This window comes from Rana temporaria, chromosome 1 (assembly GCF_905171775.1).
Source record: "Rana temporaria chromosome 1, aRanTem1.1, whole genome shotgun sequence".
NCBI classification, from domain to species: Eukaryota; Metazoa; Chordata; class Amphibia; order Anura; family Ranidae; genus Rana; species Rana temporaria.
This window is the reverse complement of record NC_053489.1, coordinates 174,424,760-174,440,079: the sequence shown is the minus strand read 5'-3', so window position 1 is coordinate 174,440,079 and position 15,320 is coordinate 174,424,760. Positions and strand designations below refer to the sequence as shown.

Here is a 15,320-nt window from a genome sequence, read left to right as displayed (position 1 = left end):
TACCATTCTTGTGACTGCAGATGTAGGGTCGCTCTATACCATCATCGATCACGAAGCAGCCTTGACTTCGGTTCGTTGGGCGTTAGAGTCCTCCGACCTTAGCTACGATCATGTGCAGTTCTTGCTGGATTGCCTTAAATTTTGTTTGTTAAGAAATTATTTTTGGTTTAATAAAGAATTCTTTCTTCAGCAATGTGGAGTTGCTATGGGAGCCCGTTTCGCTCCCAGTGTGGCCAATCTCTTTATGGCGCACTGGGAGCGTGACGTTGTTTTCCAAGATAGACCACACCAGTTGCGGTGTTACCGTAGGTACATTGATGACCTTATCATGGTCTGGGAGGGTAACCTGCCCTCATTACAATTATTTATGGATAAACTGAATTCTAATACCAAGAATATAGTTTTAACTTGGACAGTCTCCCATGATAAGATAAACTTCCTTGACCTTGAGATATTCAAGTCAGATAATGTGCTTTTAACCAAAAATTATTTTAAAACAGTTGATCGTAATGGATATATTCCTTTGTCAAGTTGTCACCATCGTCTGTGGCTATGCAATATCCCACGAGGCCAGTTTGTGAGGCTCCGCAGGAATTGCACCCTGGAGTCGGATTATCTGGCCCAGTCGCAGGAATTATCTAATCGATTTGTGTCTAAAGGTTACTCTCGCCCCTTGATTATGCAAGAAATGGAAAAAGTTAGGCTGTTAGAGAGGAGTGTTATTGTAGCTGACAAACCACCCATTACTGATAAGGAGCCATCTAACTTCAAAATGGTGCTTGACTATAACATTCAGTATAAGAAATTTGAAAAAATAGTGGCCAAACACTGGCCCATCTTGAAGGGCGATGTTGTTTTGGGTCCGGCCCTTCCGGATCGGCCACAATTCATCTATAGAAAAGCCCCCTCTCTGAGGGATAGTCTAGCCCCTGGTGTAATTGACCCGCCAGTTGTTGCACAGCCAAAACTTTTTGACTTCCTATCTGGATTTTATGCTTGCGGTCGCTGTGCGACCTGCAAGCATGTCAAACAGCATATTAAGAAACGGAAGTCTTTCTGTTCCAATGTGACCCAGTTAGAGTATCCCATCAAGCAATTAATTACGTGCGATACTATCGGCGTAGTTTATATGCTTGAGTGTGAGTGCGGCTTGCAGTATGTGGGTCGCACGTCACGGGCATTGCATGTGAGAGTGGGGGAACATATCAGCAATATCAAAAGGGGTATTAGGAGTCACAGTGTATCTAAACACTTTAGGCAGTGTCACCAGAGGAATCCCAAAGGGTTAAAATTCTGGGGCATTGAAAAAGTTACAAAACATTGGCGAGGGGGACATTACATCCGCCAATTGAGTCGGCGTGAGTCTTATTGGATATATGAGACTAAAGTATCCTCGCCAGCTGGTTTAAATGTAGAGTTTGACCTTAATTGTTTTATTTCCAATAGATAATCCCCCCTTTCTTATGTATCTGTATATTTTTAAATATTTTTAAATATTTTTAATTATATTTTGTATATATTATATTTTATATATATATATATATTTTAATATTAATATTTTTATTTTTAATATTCTTAACATTTATGTCCAGTATCTATCTGTTACACGTAGTGTTCCTTTTCGAGACCTTAATGGGTTAATATATAAGGATTTACATATGTGTTTTTGATGTATTTTATGTAATTTGGGTGTGCGATCGTGGCTGACGTCATTTATATATTTTTTATGTAAGATTTCTTTTTAAAGGGGTCTTTTTTGCCTTTGAGGATTTCTATCCTTATTGCATATATATAACTTTTGGTATTTAGGAGTCTGCCCTTTGATAGTATTCCGATCGAATGTGTTTCCTTTTTCCCATTATGATCGAATCTGTCACTTTTTTCCATCATGGTGCAGTTTGTGCCTTCCTTTGCTGACAGTCTTTGTTGTCTAATTAGGATTGATGGGAGGGCTTGATTACTAATGGGTGTGTCATGGCAGCCACAGGCTTCTTATACCTAGACAGCGGGACGTTTGCATGCTGCCTTTTTTCACCCCACGCTGATGAAGTCCCGCTCATAGGGACGTAACGTCGTACGAGGGGAAGGGGCCACATGTGACGTCAACCGCGATCGCCGACCTAGACTGAAACCCATGCTCTCATGGATGTTTTATGCTGTTTCGCTGCACTCGTTTGAGAGTGCTTATACAGTGAGTGTATTCATTTTTTATTCTTAAATAAATGTCTTTTGGCTTCAGAGAGCACTAGATTTCCTCTCCTTTGTTTTTTATGCCCTGATTGCCATGTCCTGATCCTGAGTCTGACTGATATCGTGCTTCTACTGCTGCATTGCTTGCTGTCCTCTGAGAACAGGTGGTTCTCTGATTATGCTTTGTGACCTATTGCAGGTCGAAGTTGTAAGGTGAGAGGCCATTCCTGCTATTTGGTGGAGGTTCCTTCTGGATATCACCCTTTGGATTTTTGCACTATTATATTCCGATTTGGATCATCTTTTTGCACTTGAGCACTTTATATGGACTTTATTATATAATTTTTAATTATATATCATATATCATATGTTTTAACTTTCTGTATGTATAGTTTAAAATTGTTTGTTTTGCGCTGCACTATTATTATTTTATGTCAATGTGAGGTGTTTTATTTGAATTTACCTTAGTGCTGGCTTGCATTTTTTAGTTTATATTTACATTCCAGCGCTGAATAATTTTTCTTTATTAGGACACCCCCACACAATTGTTTGACAAATAGCTGCTTGCTAAGGAGCAGGCCAGGAAGCTGCCCACCGCATTCTTAACAGCAGATTCCCCACTTTACAACAGTTCCCCGCTGACAGCTGAGTATATTAAAAACATGTCGACAATTAACTTTGATGAAAAAAGCGTCCCCCCCTTCATGCCCTCAACATGGGGGGTGGGCCTCATCCCCAAACTGGTGCCACCAGGTAACGTCACCAGGTGGCCCTGCCCTTACCTATACAAGAACTATCAAATGCTGGAGAAGGGATTTGGTGGTCAACCTAACTCGCGGGCCGATCGTTTTTTTTCCGGGTTCGGCGGTGTGGCAGGCTGCATGATTGATGATGGATTTACATTGGTGGGCCCTGTTTTTTTATTTTTTAAAGAAAGAATTGTCAAAAACTGTCTCCAAATTAGATACAATTTTTGATAGGATGCTTCCTAAACACAGAACTGGCATAGGGTTTCCTGACCCCGTTAAATACCACAAGGCTATTCATCTAAATAGGCTGTTGGACTGGTGTATTTACAAAGATACCAAGACCAAGTAGGAATTCATTCTCACCAATTCTACTGTGGGGTCTTCTCTGAGTAAAGAGGACCTGATAGCTTTTAAGTTCTACTTAGTCCAAAGTGCCACAAACCCTTAATAAATAGCTCTGATTCAGAAAGGCGTATTTAGACTTTCCTACTTTTCGACTTGGGACAGAGTAATCAATGGTCCTGACCTCGTGTTTGTGTATCCCACAGAACTGCATTTCATGAGACAATCCAGACTCCTTTCCTACCTTGAATCTTTACCACATACATTTAAAAAACTTACATACCAAAACGCAATTTGAATCACTATGTATGGACCAACCTCGACTGACCATTCACTATCCCTACTCCTTGATCACTCAATCCCCCCATCTAGATCTACCTTTCATGCTTAAATAGAAGGATGTTCTCAAAACTAAGTTCACTAAGGCTCAAAAGGAACGTATTGTCCTTTTTGCTCACAAAGCATCCTTATCTAATAACCTGTGTTTTTATCACTTTTTTTGGTGAATGGGTGGGGGTACAATGCCCCAAAGCATGCACCCACGCCACTATATTAAGAGCATGGCCTGGTATGGTTCAAAAGGCAAGGGGGCGCTCGCTTTTCTCCCCCTTTCCTGACCTGCCAGGCTGCATGCTCCGATAAGGGTCTGATATGGATTTTGGTTTCTTAAAATTCATACTAGACCCGAAGGGCCTGGTATTATCTGAGGGGGGGGGGGGGGGGTGGGTCGCACACATTATTTTTTTTCATTATTTTTAACTGCTGGTATGTTTTTCTTTTTACATCCAATGTTAATGATGTGGTGGCTGCTCCTTAGCAACCAGCTCAATGTGATAAATTACAATATCAAATAATGTGGTAAATACTGCTAAATCAAACAAATACAGTAAAACCTTGGTTTGCAAGCATAATTAGTTCCAGAAACATGCTTGTAATCCAAAGCACTTGTATATGAAAGCATTTTTTTTACAGGGTATAAAAGAGAAGAAAGGCACCTCTAAGTGTAGCAATAAGTTGCTAAATGTTGTATCATTCAATGTAACCACATTGCTACACTTAGAGGCTCCTCGCTTCTTTTTTATACTCAGTTGTGACATGACGCTACCCTTATATCAAGACATCGCTTGTATATCAAGACAAAATGTATTAAAACATTTTGCTTGTCTTCCAAAACGCTATCAAACCAAGTTACTCACAAACCAAGGTTTTACTGTAATTCTACGTGAATTGCACTTTCAAAACTGATTGACCGCAAGTGTTATTTTTCCACTTTTTTTTAGCCTTTATTTACCTTTTAGTGAATTGACCCCAACGTGTCAACAACATCTTTTGCCACCAGCAAAAAGATGTAACTCCTTTGAAAGACAAGATGGTTATTCACATATTTGCTTAATTATTATTTAAATACCCTCTCACAGATGACAATTGTAATATTTGTCTTACTCATGGCCACATCCAGTGGCCTGACCTTTCACCCCCCCACTAGCTGCTTCCATTACCCAATTCCTCCCCATCCTACATTTCCTGACCCCACTGGGATTTTCTCGGTAACTTACATTCTCTCCTTTTCTCCCTTTCTCTAACATACTTCACTTTTTCCTACTAGACTCAAAAAATTAAACATTGCTTATATCACTATAGGTAATTATGCATCCTCAGTGGCACCCTTGTCTTTCCTGACTGGTTCAGTTTCCAGCCTGGGAGAGCTGAATATCGCTACTGTTTTTTCTGCTTTAATTTGCTACTGCAATCTTAATTTGTCAGTTATTGCAATTTTTCCTTAAGAACTTTATTGTACGGGACTATCATATACTATTTGGATCCATCTGTAAGATTTCACACCACTTTTGGTTACTGTCTATATTTGTATAGTCTGTAATGTGACGCTCTAACTGATCATATAAAACATTTTTTTTTGTATACTGTAGCTACACACAAAATAGAATATTTTATAAAGACAATTTTAACAACTTGCCTTTACTGTCTGCTTTTTTTCAGAACAGGGATTCAGCAAGCAGTGACACTAAAAAGTACAGAAGGACTGCAGCTTCTGAATGTTTTTGGTAATAGTAGCAATCACATATAAATAACCACACCGCTGATGAAAACCACATACTCCTACCAACAAATTCTACTGAGAATTAAACCTTTTGAATTTTTTGGGGAAACTGGGCTTTTATCTCACAATGCAGCTCTACAGTTATCTGTACTACATCTGTGATACTACACATATAGCTGTGATATGTCCTTTGTTAGAATTTGTGTAGCAGGGGTAACATTGCACTTCATTCTCTAGCTGGGCAATAAAAAAAACTGTCAATAGCTAAGTGACAGAGGTATAAGCAGGTCTCATGGTTTGTTTGTAATTGATATATGACCTACCTACACCATGTCATCTTTTTATCCCCTAACATAGTAAAGTAAAATCTTGTTGGTGCTGTTAAAAAGCTTGGAATTTGTTACGTAGATCTTCCAGTATAATGTATCAAATTATGAAAGGTAATGTTTGAGAAGTCAGAATTGTATCTAGGACTTGTGATTTCAATAAATCATGCTAATTGTTACAGTATTGGGTACAGGGTACAGTATTGAGTATTGGGTACAGTATTGAGTATTGGGTACAGTATAGGTGAGCTCTATCCATGGTCAGTTTGTCTGTTTCATTGAAAGCCCATTTATTTGTCCTGAGAGAAGAAGATGACAACGCCAGAAAATAAACAATGTATGCCTTTTTAAGAGCTAAACTTACCTAAAACTTTACTAGTAAAGATAAGAATTGAAATACAGAATATGTAGGTCAAGTAAATGTATCTCTGTGTAAAGCAATACTATTCAGCATGGTTTGAGGAGTTTATATGTGTGGGAATCAGACACAGAATGCTCGCTCTAGCTGTAAACATACCAAGGTGTCAGCAGAACTGTATGGAACATAATCAAGCTGAATCTACTTGTGGCTATAGTCAATATAATTAATTAATGTCAACACCAATAGACGTATTTAATAAAGCAATGAGTGCAATGAGCAATAATGATGTAAAAAGTACACTGACCTACAGCAGCCAACCAGACTGCAGTTTTGTGAAAACACATCTGGGAAAGATGAATTTGAAATAGTTGTATAATAAAGCTCTTGACTGTTCTGAGTGAGCCCAGTGTATTTCTATTTAATACTCAGTAACATGTGCTATTAACCTATTTTTAAGTACTTTTAAGTATTGCTTGAAATTAGATGGCCTCATTCTGGAAATAATAAAAAAATGTGTATGCCCCATATGAACTGCATTTACAAACTGTTGTTGAAGCTGCCAGAGCACGGGGTAACCTACACCAGAAAAAATAATGCATTTCTCTTTTGCTAAATCACTTTATACACAACCTATAGGGGCTGATTTACTAAAGGAATAGAGGATGTTCACTTTGCAAGATGAATGTTTACTAAAAAAAAGTGTGTGTTCACATTGCAAAATGAATGACAGTAAATAAAGGGAATCTGTGTTCACTTTAAATACATAATCAGGTGCGAGTGAAATTTATAAAAAATCTAAATTTAAATATATGTCAAGCCATAAGACGATACCACACTAATGGCAGAAAGTGACGAATAACTAAAGAGTCTCTTAATGAAGGTAAAAGAGGAGAGCGCAAAAGCTGGCCTGAAATTGAACATTAAGAAAACTAAGATCATGGCAAGAAGGAGAAGAAATAGAAAAAGTGACAGATTTTTTCTTCCTAGGCTCCAAGATCACAGCAGAGGGTGACTGTAGCCATGAAATTAAGAGATGCTTGCTTCTTGGGAGGAAAGCAATGGCAAACCTAGACAAGATTACAAAAAGCAGAGACATCACCCTACCGTCAAAGCGCTGTATAGTCAAAGCTATGGTATTCCCAGTAGTAACCTATGGCTGAGAAAGTTGGACCATAGAAAAGGCTGAACGCCGAAGAATTGAGCTATGGTGTTGGAGAAGACTCTTGAAAATCCCTTGGATGGTAAAAAGATCAAACCAGTCAATCCTGAAGGAAATCAAACCTGAATATTCACTGGAAGGACAGACCCTGAAGCTAAAACTCAAATACTTTGGCTACCTAATGCAAAGAGAGGACACATTTGAAAACACCCTGATGGTGGGAAACATGTAAGGAAAAAGGAGAAGAGGACGACAAAAAACAAGATGAATAGATAGCATCATCGAAACAATGAACATGAAGTTAAGCAAAGCCTGGCTATGGTTCAAGAGGTCACGAAGAGTCAGACACGACTAAATGACTGAACAACAACGAACCATAAACTTTTTTCAAGTTTTGGGTAGAGAGAGGATAGATTAGAGATCTGTTGCATTTTACTGCTATCTGTGGCTCCTCTACATAGATTTACACTTCCCTACTACCCTGCTACACTTCACTTCCTGTTCTGCTGAGAATGGTTTCTCCAAATAGGAAGTGATGGAAAATCTGCAACAGGGACACAGATAGAAATAAAACTCTGAGGCCTCGTACACACGACCGAGAAACTCGACGGGCGAAACACATCGAGTTCCTCGTCAAGTTCCTCGTCGAGTTCCTCGTCGAGTTCCTTGCTAGGCTTGTCGAGGAACTCGACAAGCTTGCTTTGCGTACACACAGTCAAGCCAAAATCTCCTCGTTCTCAAACGCGGTGACATACAACACATACAACGGCAGGGGAAGTTCGATTTCACTGGCTAAACTCTTGGGGCTGCTTTTGCTAATTTCATGTGTTTGCGTGTTAAATAAAAGTTTGGTAAGAGACATTTGCACTTTTCAGTCTGTTACAGCTTTAAAAATGTGTTATCTCCATTACTTTTACTCCCGTCTCATACTTTAATCAGAGCAAGCGTGGGTTTCTTAGCATACAGACGTCCGAGTTTCTTGTTGAAAACCAGCCCGACCAGAAACTCGACGAGCCAAATCAGACTCCCGTCGAGAAAATAGAGAACTTGCTCTCTTTTTGGCTCGTCGAGGTTCTCGACAGTTTCCTCAACGAAAATGTACACACGACCGGTTTCCTCTGCAAAAAAATATCTCCCAGCAAGGTGCTTGCTAGTTTTTGCCGAGAAACTTGGTCGTGTGTACGAGGCCTGACAGGGTTCTACAATTTTTCTCTATTTAGGAAAAGCATTTTGTGTTTCTGTCTGTGTCTTGAAGTGTTCCCTGGTAAAAAAACAAAACAAAAAACATTGCCAGCAGATAGGTAGTCTTTTGACATGAATTTTACACTTTCCCCACTTTATCCAAAACTGGGAAAAGTTTTGTCTGGTCATACATTTAAACATGAATATTCGGTCAACCCCAGAGTAGTTGATTTACTAACACCGGAGAGTGCAAAACCTAGTGCAACTGTGTATCCAATCAGCTTCTAACTTCAGCTTGTTCAATGAAGGTTTGAAAAAAAAACATGGAAGTTGATTGGATTCTATGCACAGCTGCACCAGATTAGTACTCTCTAGTTTTAGTAAATCAACCCAATAATGTTTTAAAAAAAATGTCAACGTGCTCAGCTCCAGCATCTATATCTTGGAAATACTTTATGGACCACAGCAATTTTTCAATTTCAGCCAGGGGCTTACTGATTCAGCAATTCATTTCTAAATTGACAAGTGATAGTTTTAAAACAACTACTGTGCCTGTATATTGTGGAAAAGTTATTATGTGATGTGTTCTATTTATATGAAATTAAAAGTATTTCTCTGTTATAACGCATGACTACATTTTAAAATGAATTACCTTAGGAGGTTGCTTCAACTGGCATTATGCACATATTAAGGGGCATTTATTTCACCCACACATGAAAAAGAACTAGTCTAAATACATTGTAACAATTTTATTGTTACAACGTATTTAACAATGACGCGCCTGCAAGTACTTCTTGCAGAAATCATTTACACAGGAGTTTCTGCAGGGGGTCCTGAAATATAGATCTGCTAAGACATGGGAAGAAGGAGTGGAAGGAAGTGAGACTTAGCCTTACAACCATATAGATATAGGGACCGTTAGCAGCATATATGTGGCAGTGGTATGAACCAAGCACCATCCATATCAAGAGCTGCCAGTAGATCAGAATAGTCTGACATTAGGTGATCAAGTTTACAGATAATCACTTTCACTATACATTGCTAATTAATATAGCTAAGATCTCTAATATTTGCAATCTCTCATACTATTTCTTTAGTAAACATACAATGTATGCAAAACTTTGCCCTGCAAATTTGGTTCTCTAATGATAGCTGCATTCATTACCACTATCTCATAAAAATCCCCAGTTGCTTACTACTGCACTATACACTAAGCTAGACACTAGTCCATATATCACTGGTCCATCAGGACAGTGTCCTCTGGGATCATTTAACCGTCTCGAAATCGTTCAATTGATAGTAAACTGCTCAAAGGGCATTATATAGATTATTATTAATATTGGTAATCAATACAAGAAACCCTCCAACAAAAAAACAAAGTTAATCAACACAAAAAAACTTGAAAAGTAAAACATTTACATGGACCACATTTTCTATAAGGAAGCAATCTGCATATGTAAAAAAAAACTATTCATAAAGTCCTTTGTATAGAACTGCACACAGGCTTATCTCATAGGACAGCGAAAACCTATTATTGTGTGCAAATCAGCTTTCACTTTTCATCTTTGCTATAGTCAGTAAAATGAAAGATGCCTACAGGTTATAGCTGTGGGTTATTACACTTTGCATGCTAGTCTTTGGCTTACCTGCAGACAACTGTATTCATGTCTAGTTTTAGTTTTGGCTTGGCAATGCAAATGGCAAGTGTGATGTGTACATCAATATAACCTTTAACAAACAAACTTAATTTTTTTAAGTCAATGAAAGTTATGTTGTAATTGGTTGCTCTGGGTCACCGCACTTTAATTTTTGGGTCATTCAATGAGGTACCTAGTTTTGTTGTGCTGTAAAAATAGTAAATTTGCTGCTAGAGGTGCTCCAAGGTTCCTGAAAAGCATCTTGCTGTACAATTTAGTCACTGCATAATGTTTTAGAGAGTGCTACTAATGATTCTGGTTATAGCTACATGTCAGCTCAGTAAATCTCTTCCAGTATTAAAAGCCAAAATCCATTTAACACTCTCTCTACCTAAAAGAAGAATTGAAAAATGACACCTGCGGATAGAAATCACTGGATGAAAATGGGTCGCTACTCACGTACTTTTCACTATCGGCTTCGTTTTTCTGCTGATAGGTGTCCGCTGAGAATAGTTTGCTGCTAATGCTGCTGTGCCATGCTTCCTCCCTCTGCAGCAGGAGCCCAGCTGGAGCAGTTCCCTCTTTTCTCTCTGTGGATGTAAAAATTTACAGAAGCAGCATGAAAGTCCTGCAAAGAGCGAGTGCCTTTCCTAGCAGCCTACTACAGTGCCAGGCATGGGTGTAAAACCTTCGATTGGTTTCTAAGACATAATCTAGAGAGTTAATTCAGTCAGTGGGGGAGCCGCAGGTCAATGGTGTTTGAGCGTCACAGCTGGATGTGAAATAGTGAGTTTAGCCTGAAGCCTGTGAAAGTGGCAGCTTCCTGCATGCATTACAGTTGCTACCAAGCTCTGCTTGAATCATGCCTGGCTCCTAGTGGCTGGAATGCCTGAGAACCGACTGAGGGACTCAGTGAACAGGAGGACAATGCACTTTCAACCCTAACCAGCATTCATTAAGTCTGCAATAAACTGTGATTTGCTGACATTTTTCTCAGAGTTTTTTTTTTTTCTATTAAAGTGTCTATATACCTATGAAGAAACAAATATTAAAGCATTCAGCATAGCATAAAACTAGGAAATCATTTAAACGATTCAGATGTTAGAATAACACACAGAGCACTTTGTATACATCACTTACTGCAGGCAGCGCAAGAATAAAATGATGACATATAGCTGTCAAAACAGTTTTTATAATATGTATAGAATACATTTAACTTAAATCCAAAACAGCTAAATAGGCAATCTAAAAGAAAGCAATATATATGTTTGAAAAAAATGTAAAATAAAACATTTCTACTGGCAATACAATTCATTTTTCCATTTTTGAGCTTAGTAAAATGTTTAAGCACTTCAGTAGGTAGGAATAAATGTGTCAGGAGAATCTGCAATTCGCTAATGTTTGATGTGTGAATATTTGCATGCAATTTGGTAATCCAATCAATCACAACTAACGAGTACCAAAATCCTGGAAACCATGGAGGTCCAACATGAAACTACTTCCGGTCAGATGATTGAGTTATGATGGTGTAGCCTTTGGCTCCTGCTGCTCTCAGTGTCTCAGTGTGAGACCAGGGAGAGGGGAGAGTGGTGCTGCAGCTGGGACAGTGCTGGAGTGGTGAGAAGAGGCAGGTAGGTGTTTAGTGATGGGGGGGGGGGGAGTTAGTGGGTGTTTTTTAAGGTTAAAAAAAGTTTAACTTTAAAACCACTTTAATTCATCACTATGCATCACATGAGGCTAGTCATTTCAGTGGGCTAATGTAAGGGTTGATTATTCCTTTAACCAAACTCTGGAAATGTTTATGGTGCACATGGAGTTACAGGATTGCATCTATTGCAATAGTAAATAGTGGAAAATTTTAATAATTAACAATTTTAGAGAGCGCCTCTGACACTTGCACCATTCCAGTTGCTTGAAAGTAAACCTCTACACTGCCCAGCAGTACTCAGCTGGACATGTTTTCTAAAAAATAATGTGCAGTGTATGGACAGCCTAACATACAAAAGTTCATTAGTCACCTTTGCTAATTTTTAAACTGTGTTTAAAGCTTTCAAACAGTTATAAAAGAATTACAAATGTATAAAGGTCAAGTGTATACATATTCAAAATACAAAGTTATATAACAATAAGCAGTAACACAAAAACAAAAAAAAAACAGTAATAAACTCTGCGCTCTTGAGCGATTTATTATAACACTAGCTGAATACCCGGCGTTGCCCGGTCTTCCTATCTTAACCTTTTGGGGAGGAAAATCATAGTAATATAAATATACCCATCTTTTATATAAGGGTGTAGGTAAGGGTTAATTTAACTGTCATATATTTTTATTTGGCATATAAGTAATATGTGTACCAGGTATTATTGAAATATCTCCAGGCGTACAGAAGTTATGTGGGAACATACATTTCCCATTGATTTGCATGGGACTTTAAACAAAAACCCCGACCCTCACAAATGGGGGTAGTTAAGGGATAAATTAACTATCCTATAGTTTAAGTGGACATATAAGTAACATGTGACCAAGTGTTATCGAAATATGTACAGCCGTTTGGAAGTTATGAAGTAATATGTATTTCCCATAGAGTTGAATGGGACTTTAAAGAAAAACCCAGACCATGGCAAATGACATTTGACAGTTAAATGTTGCTGACATATAAGTAACATGTGTGCCAAGTTTCATGTTAATATCTTTAGCCGTTTGGACGTGATGCTGGAACATACATACATACACACACACGTTGAGTTTTATATATATAGATTGTCGGTAGTTGGTCAGAAGTACACATTAGAGTAAATCATACATAAGTATTTAGGTGTAACAATAGGTAGGCTAGGGTATTTTATCCTACATTTGGAGGCATAATGCTGATGCAGGCCCGCAATGAAATTGAGTTTGACACCAATTTTCTAAATAGGGTTACCCCTTTTTCTTCAAGCCAAACCCGAACACTTTTACAGTGCACGGCAATTTTTTTTTGTATACATACACTAGGATAACAGCCCTGGGACACCTTTGAGTGTTCCAAAAAGAATAGTAATGCAGCACGCATAGTGCCCCCACACCCTCCTGTCAGGCCCTGTTCCGAGACACATTTCTGTCTGAATAATGTGTCCGGGTTTCAGAGGGACTGAAACCTGGACACATGATTTAAAACCCGGACTGTCCGGGTGGATCCCGGACAGGTGGCAACCCTAGTTCTAAACCAGGATGGAGTTGTAAAATTGGAATAGGGTAGGTCATATTTCTATTGTAGTTGTATAACAGAGTGTATAATGTGCGTCACGGTACACAGTTCTTTACAATTTACACAAAGTAGAATAAGAAACAGTACTAGACATGTGCAATTAGTTTCAGTCCGAATGTAAATTCTGACAAATTTGGGGTTATTCGGAGATTCGGATGTATCGGATTTCATCGAAATTTATCTAATTTAATTTTGTTTATTTATTTTCGAACAAATTCCAAATTTTTGTAACGATTCAAATTCAGTAGAAAAATGATCAACCGATTCTAATTTTGTGTGAAGAATAACTGGTTGCTAAGAAGCGGGCTGTGAAGCCTCATCAGTTGTCAGCGGCTTCCCTGCTGAGAGCTGAAATGTAAACAAAAGAATGCTGGTGTTCTCCCGAGATCTGTCCCCCTAGCGGATAATGCCCGCCCTGGACTGTGCAGGCGGAGCGCTCTAGCTCCGAAAATTGCTGAACATGAAGAGCTGTGCATGAGCTGTAGACTGCGTCTGCTCATTGAACAGGGCATTGTGACAGTCATTGCTGCACGCTCCCGATGCTTGCTCCACTCTGCGGGGGGGGGGGGGTGTATTACTATTATATCATGTAAGGGGCGGATGGCACAAACTCGCCCATCAACAATGCAAAACTTACTCTTCTTTTTCATACACCCGTCCCCCTTGCAGACGATATAATAGTAATACACACGCCATGCCCCCCTTGCTGATGATATAATAGTAATATATACGCCCCTTGCAGAGTGGAGCGAGCATCGTGAGCGTGCGTCAGCGTGTGGCACAATATTGTGCTCATTGCGCATGCGCCGTGTCCAGGTGATTCACAGCTGTGTTGAGCTTCGGCTATTTTTGGAGGTCCACTGCGCCTGCGCAGGACAGAGCAGGAGGTTGGGGGACAATTCTCGTCAGGACACCGGCAATAGAAAATTTTGAAAAAAACAGCGTGGGGTCCCCCCCAAATCCATATCAGACCCTTATCCGAGCATGCAGCCTGGCAGGTCAGGAAAGGAGGGGACTAGCAAGCACCCCCCTCCTGAATCATACCAGGCCACATGCCCTCAACTTGGGGGGGTGTTTTGGGGCATGGGTGCTCTGTCCCCTCGCCCCAAAGTGCCTTGTCCTCATGTTGATGGGGACAAGGGCTTTTCCCCACAGCCCTGGGCAGTGTTTGTGGGAGTAGGCAGGCAGGGGGCTTATCAGAATATGGAAGCCCCCTTTATCAAGGGGGGCATCAGATCCCACCCCCCTCCATGTGAATGAGTATTGGGAACATAATACCCCTATCGATTCACCAAAAAAGTGTAAAAAGTAAATAGAGACGCTACACAAGTTTTTGATAAATCCTTTATTGAAAAATAAAAAATAATGTCCCCCAGTGTAGATCCATGGTCAAATACGCCCCCCGCCACACCCGAAAACATAAATAAAACAATTTCAGCCTTGTTGAAGGAACCACGCCGATTGCCTGCTCTTTTTCTGACATTTCTTAAACAGCTAAGCCCTGCCGGCTCTACTGGGCTGCATGCTCGGATAAGAGTCTGGTATGGATTTTGGGGGGGACCCCACGTTGTTTTTTTTTATTCTATTGCCGACATTCTTTTATTAACATTTCAGCTCTCAGCTGGGAAGTCCGCTGACAGCTGATGAGTCATTGGTTGTTAATGATGCGACGCTCCTTAACAACCAGTTAATCTTCACACAGAATTCAAATCGGTTGATTATTTTTTGACCGCATCCGAATTCCAATTGTTTTGAAAATTTGGAATTCGTTAGAAAATTAATAAACAAAACAAAATTAAACTAAGCTAAATTTATTCTGAAACAAATCAACAAAACAAAATTAGTAACATAACAAATCTATCCGAAACTAAACTAAACAAAATTTTCTGGTCTAAACAGTACAGGATTGTAAAGAATTGAATTGTTCCATAAAGACAAGTTTTCCGTTAGACCCTGAAAGATTATCCAGTTGCTTAACTCCATTCCACACAGATACAGATAACTTTAAGATCGATGAATGCTATTTATGAGAAAATTGTTTAGGGCTTCTAGGAAAAAGAATATCAATCA

At 39.2% G+C, this 15,320-nt stretch overlaps 1 protein-coding gene across 1 annotated transcript in view; it reads right to left on the bottom strand.

The window, feature by feature from the left end:
* CUX2 (cut like homeobox 2) overlaps window positions 1-15,320 on the bottom strand; it is a 253,849-nt gene that overhangs the window by 144,262 nt on the left and 94,267 nt on the right. The window contains exon 5 of the mRNA XM_040352486.1: window positions 10,469-10,595. Coding sequence (XP_040208420.1) covers window positions 10,469-10,595 — 127 coding nt within the window. The remainder of the gene's footprint in view (window positions 1-10,468; window positions 10,596-15,320) is intronic.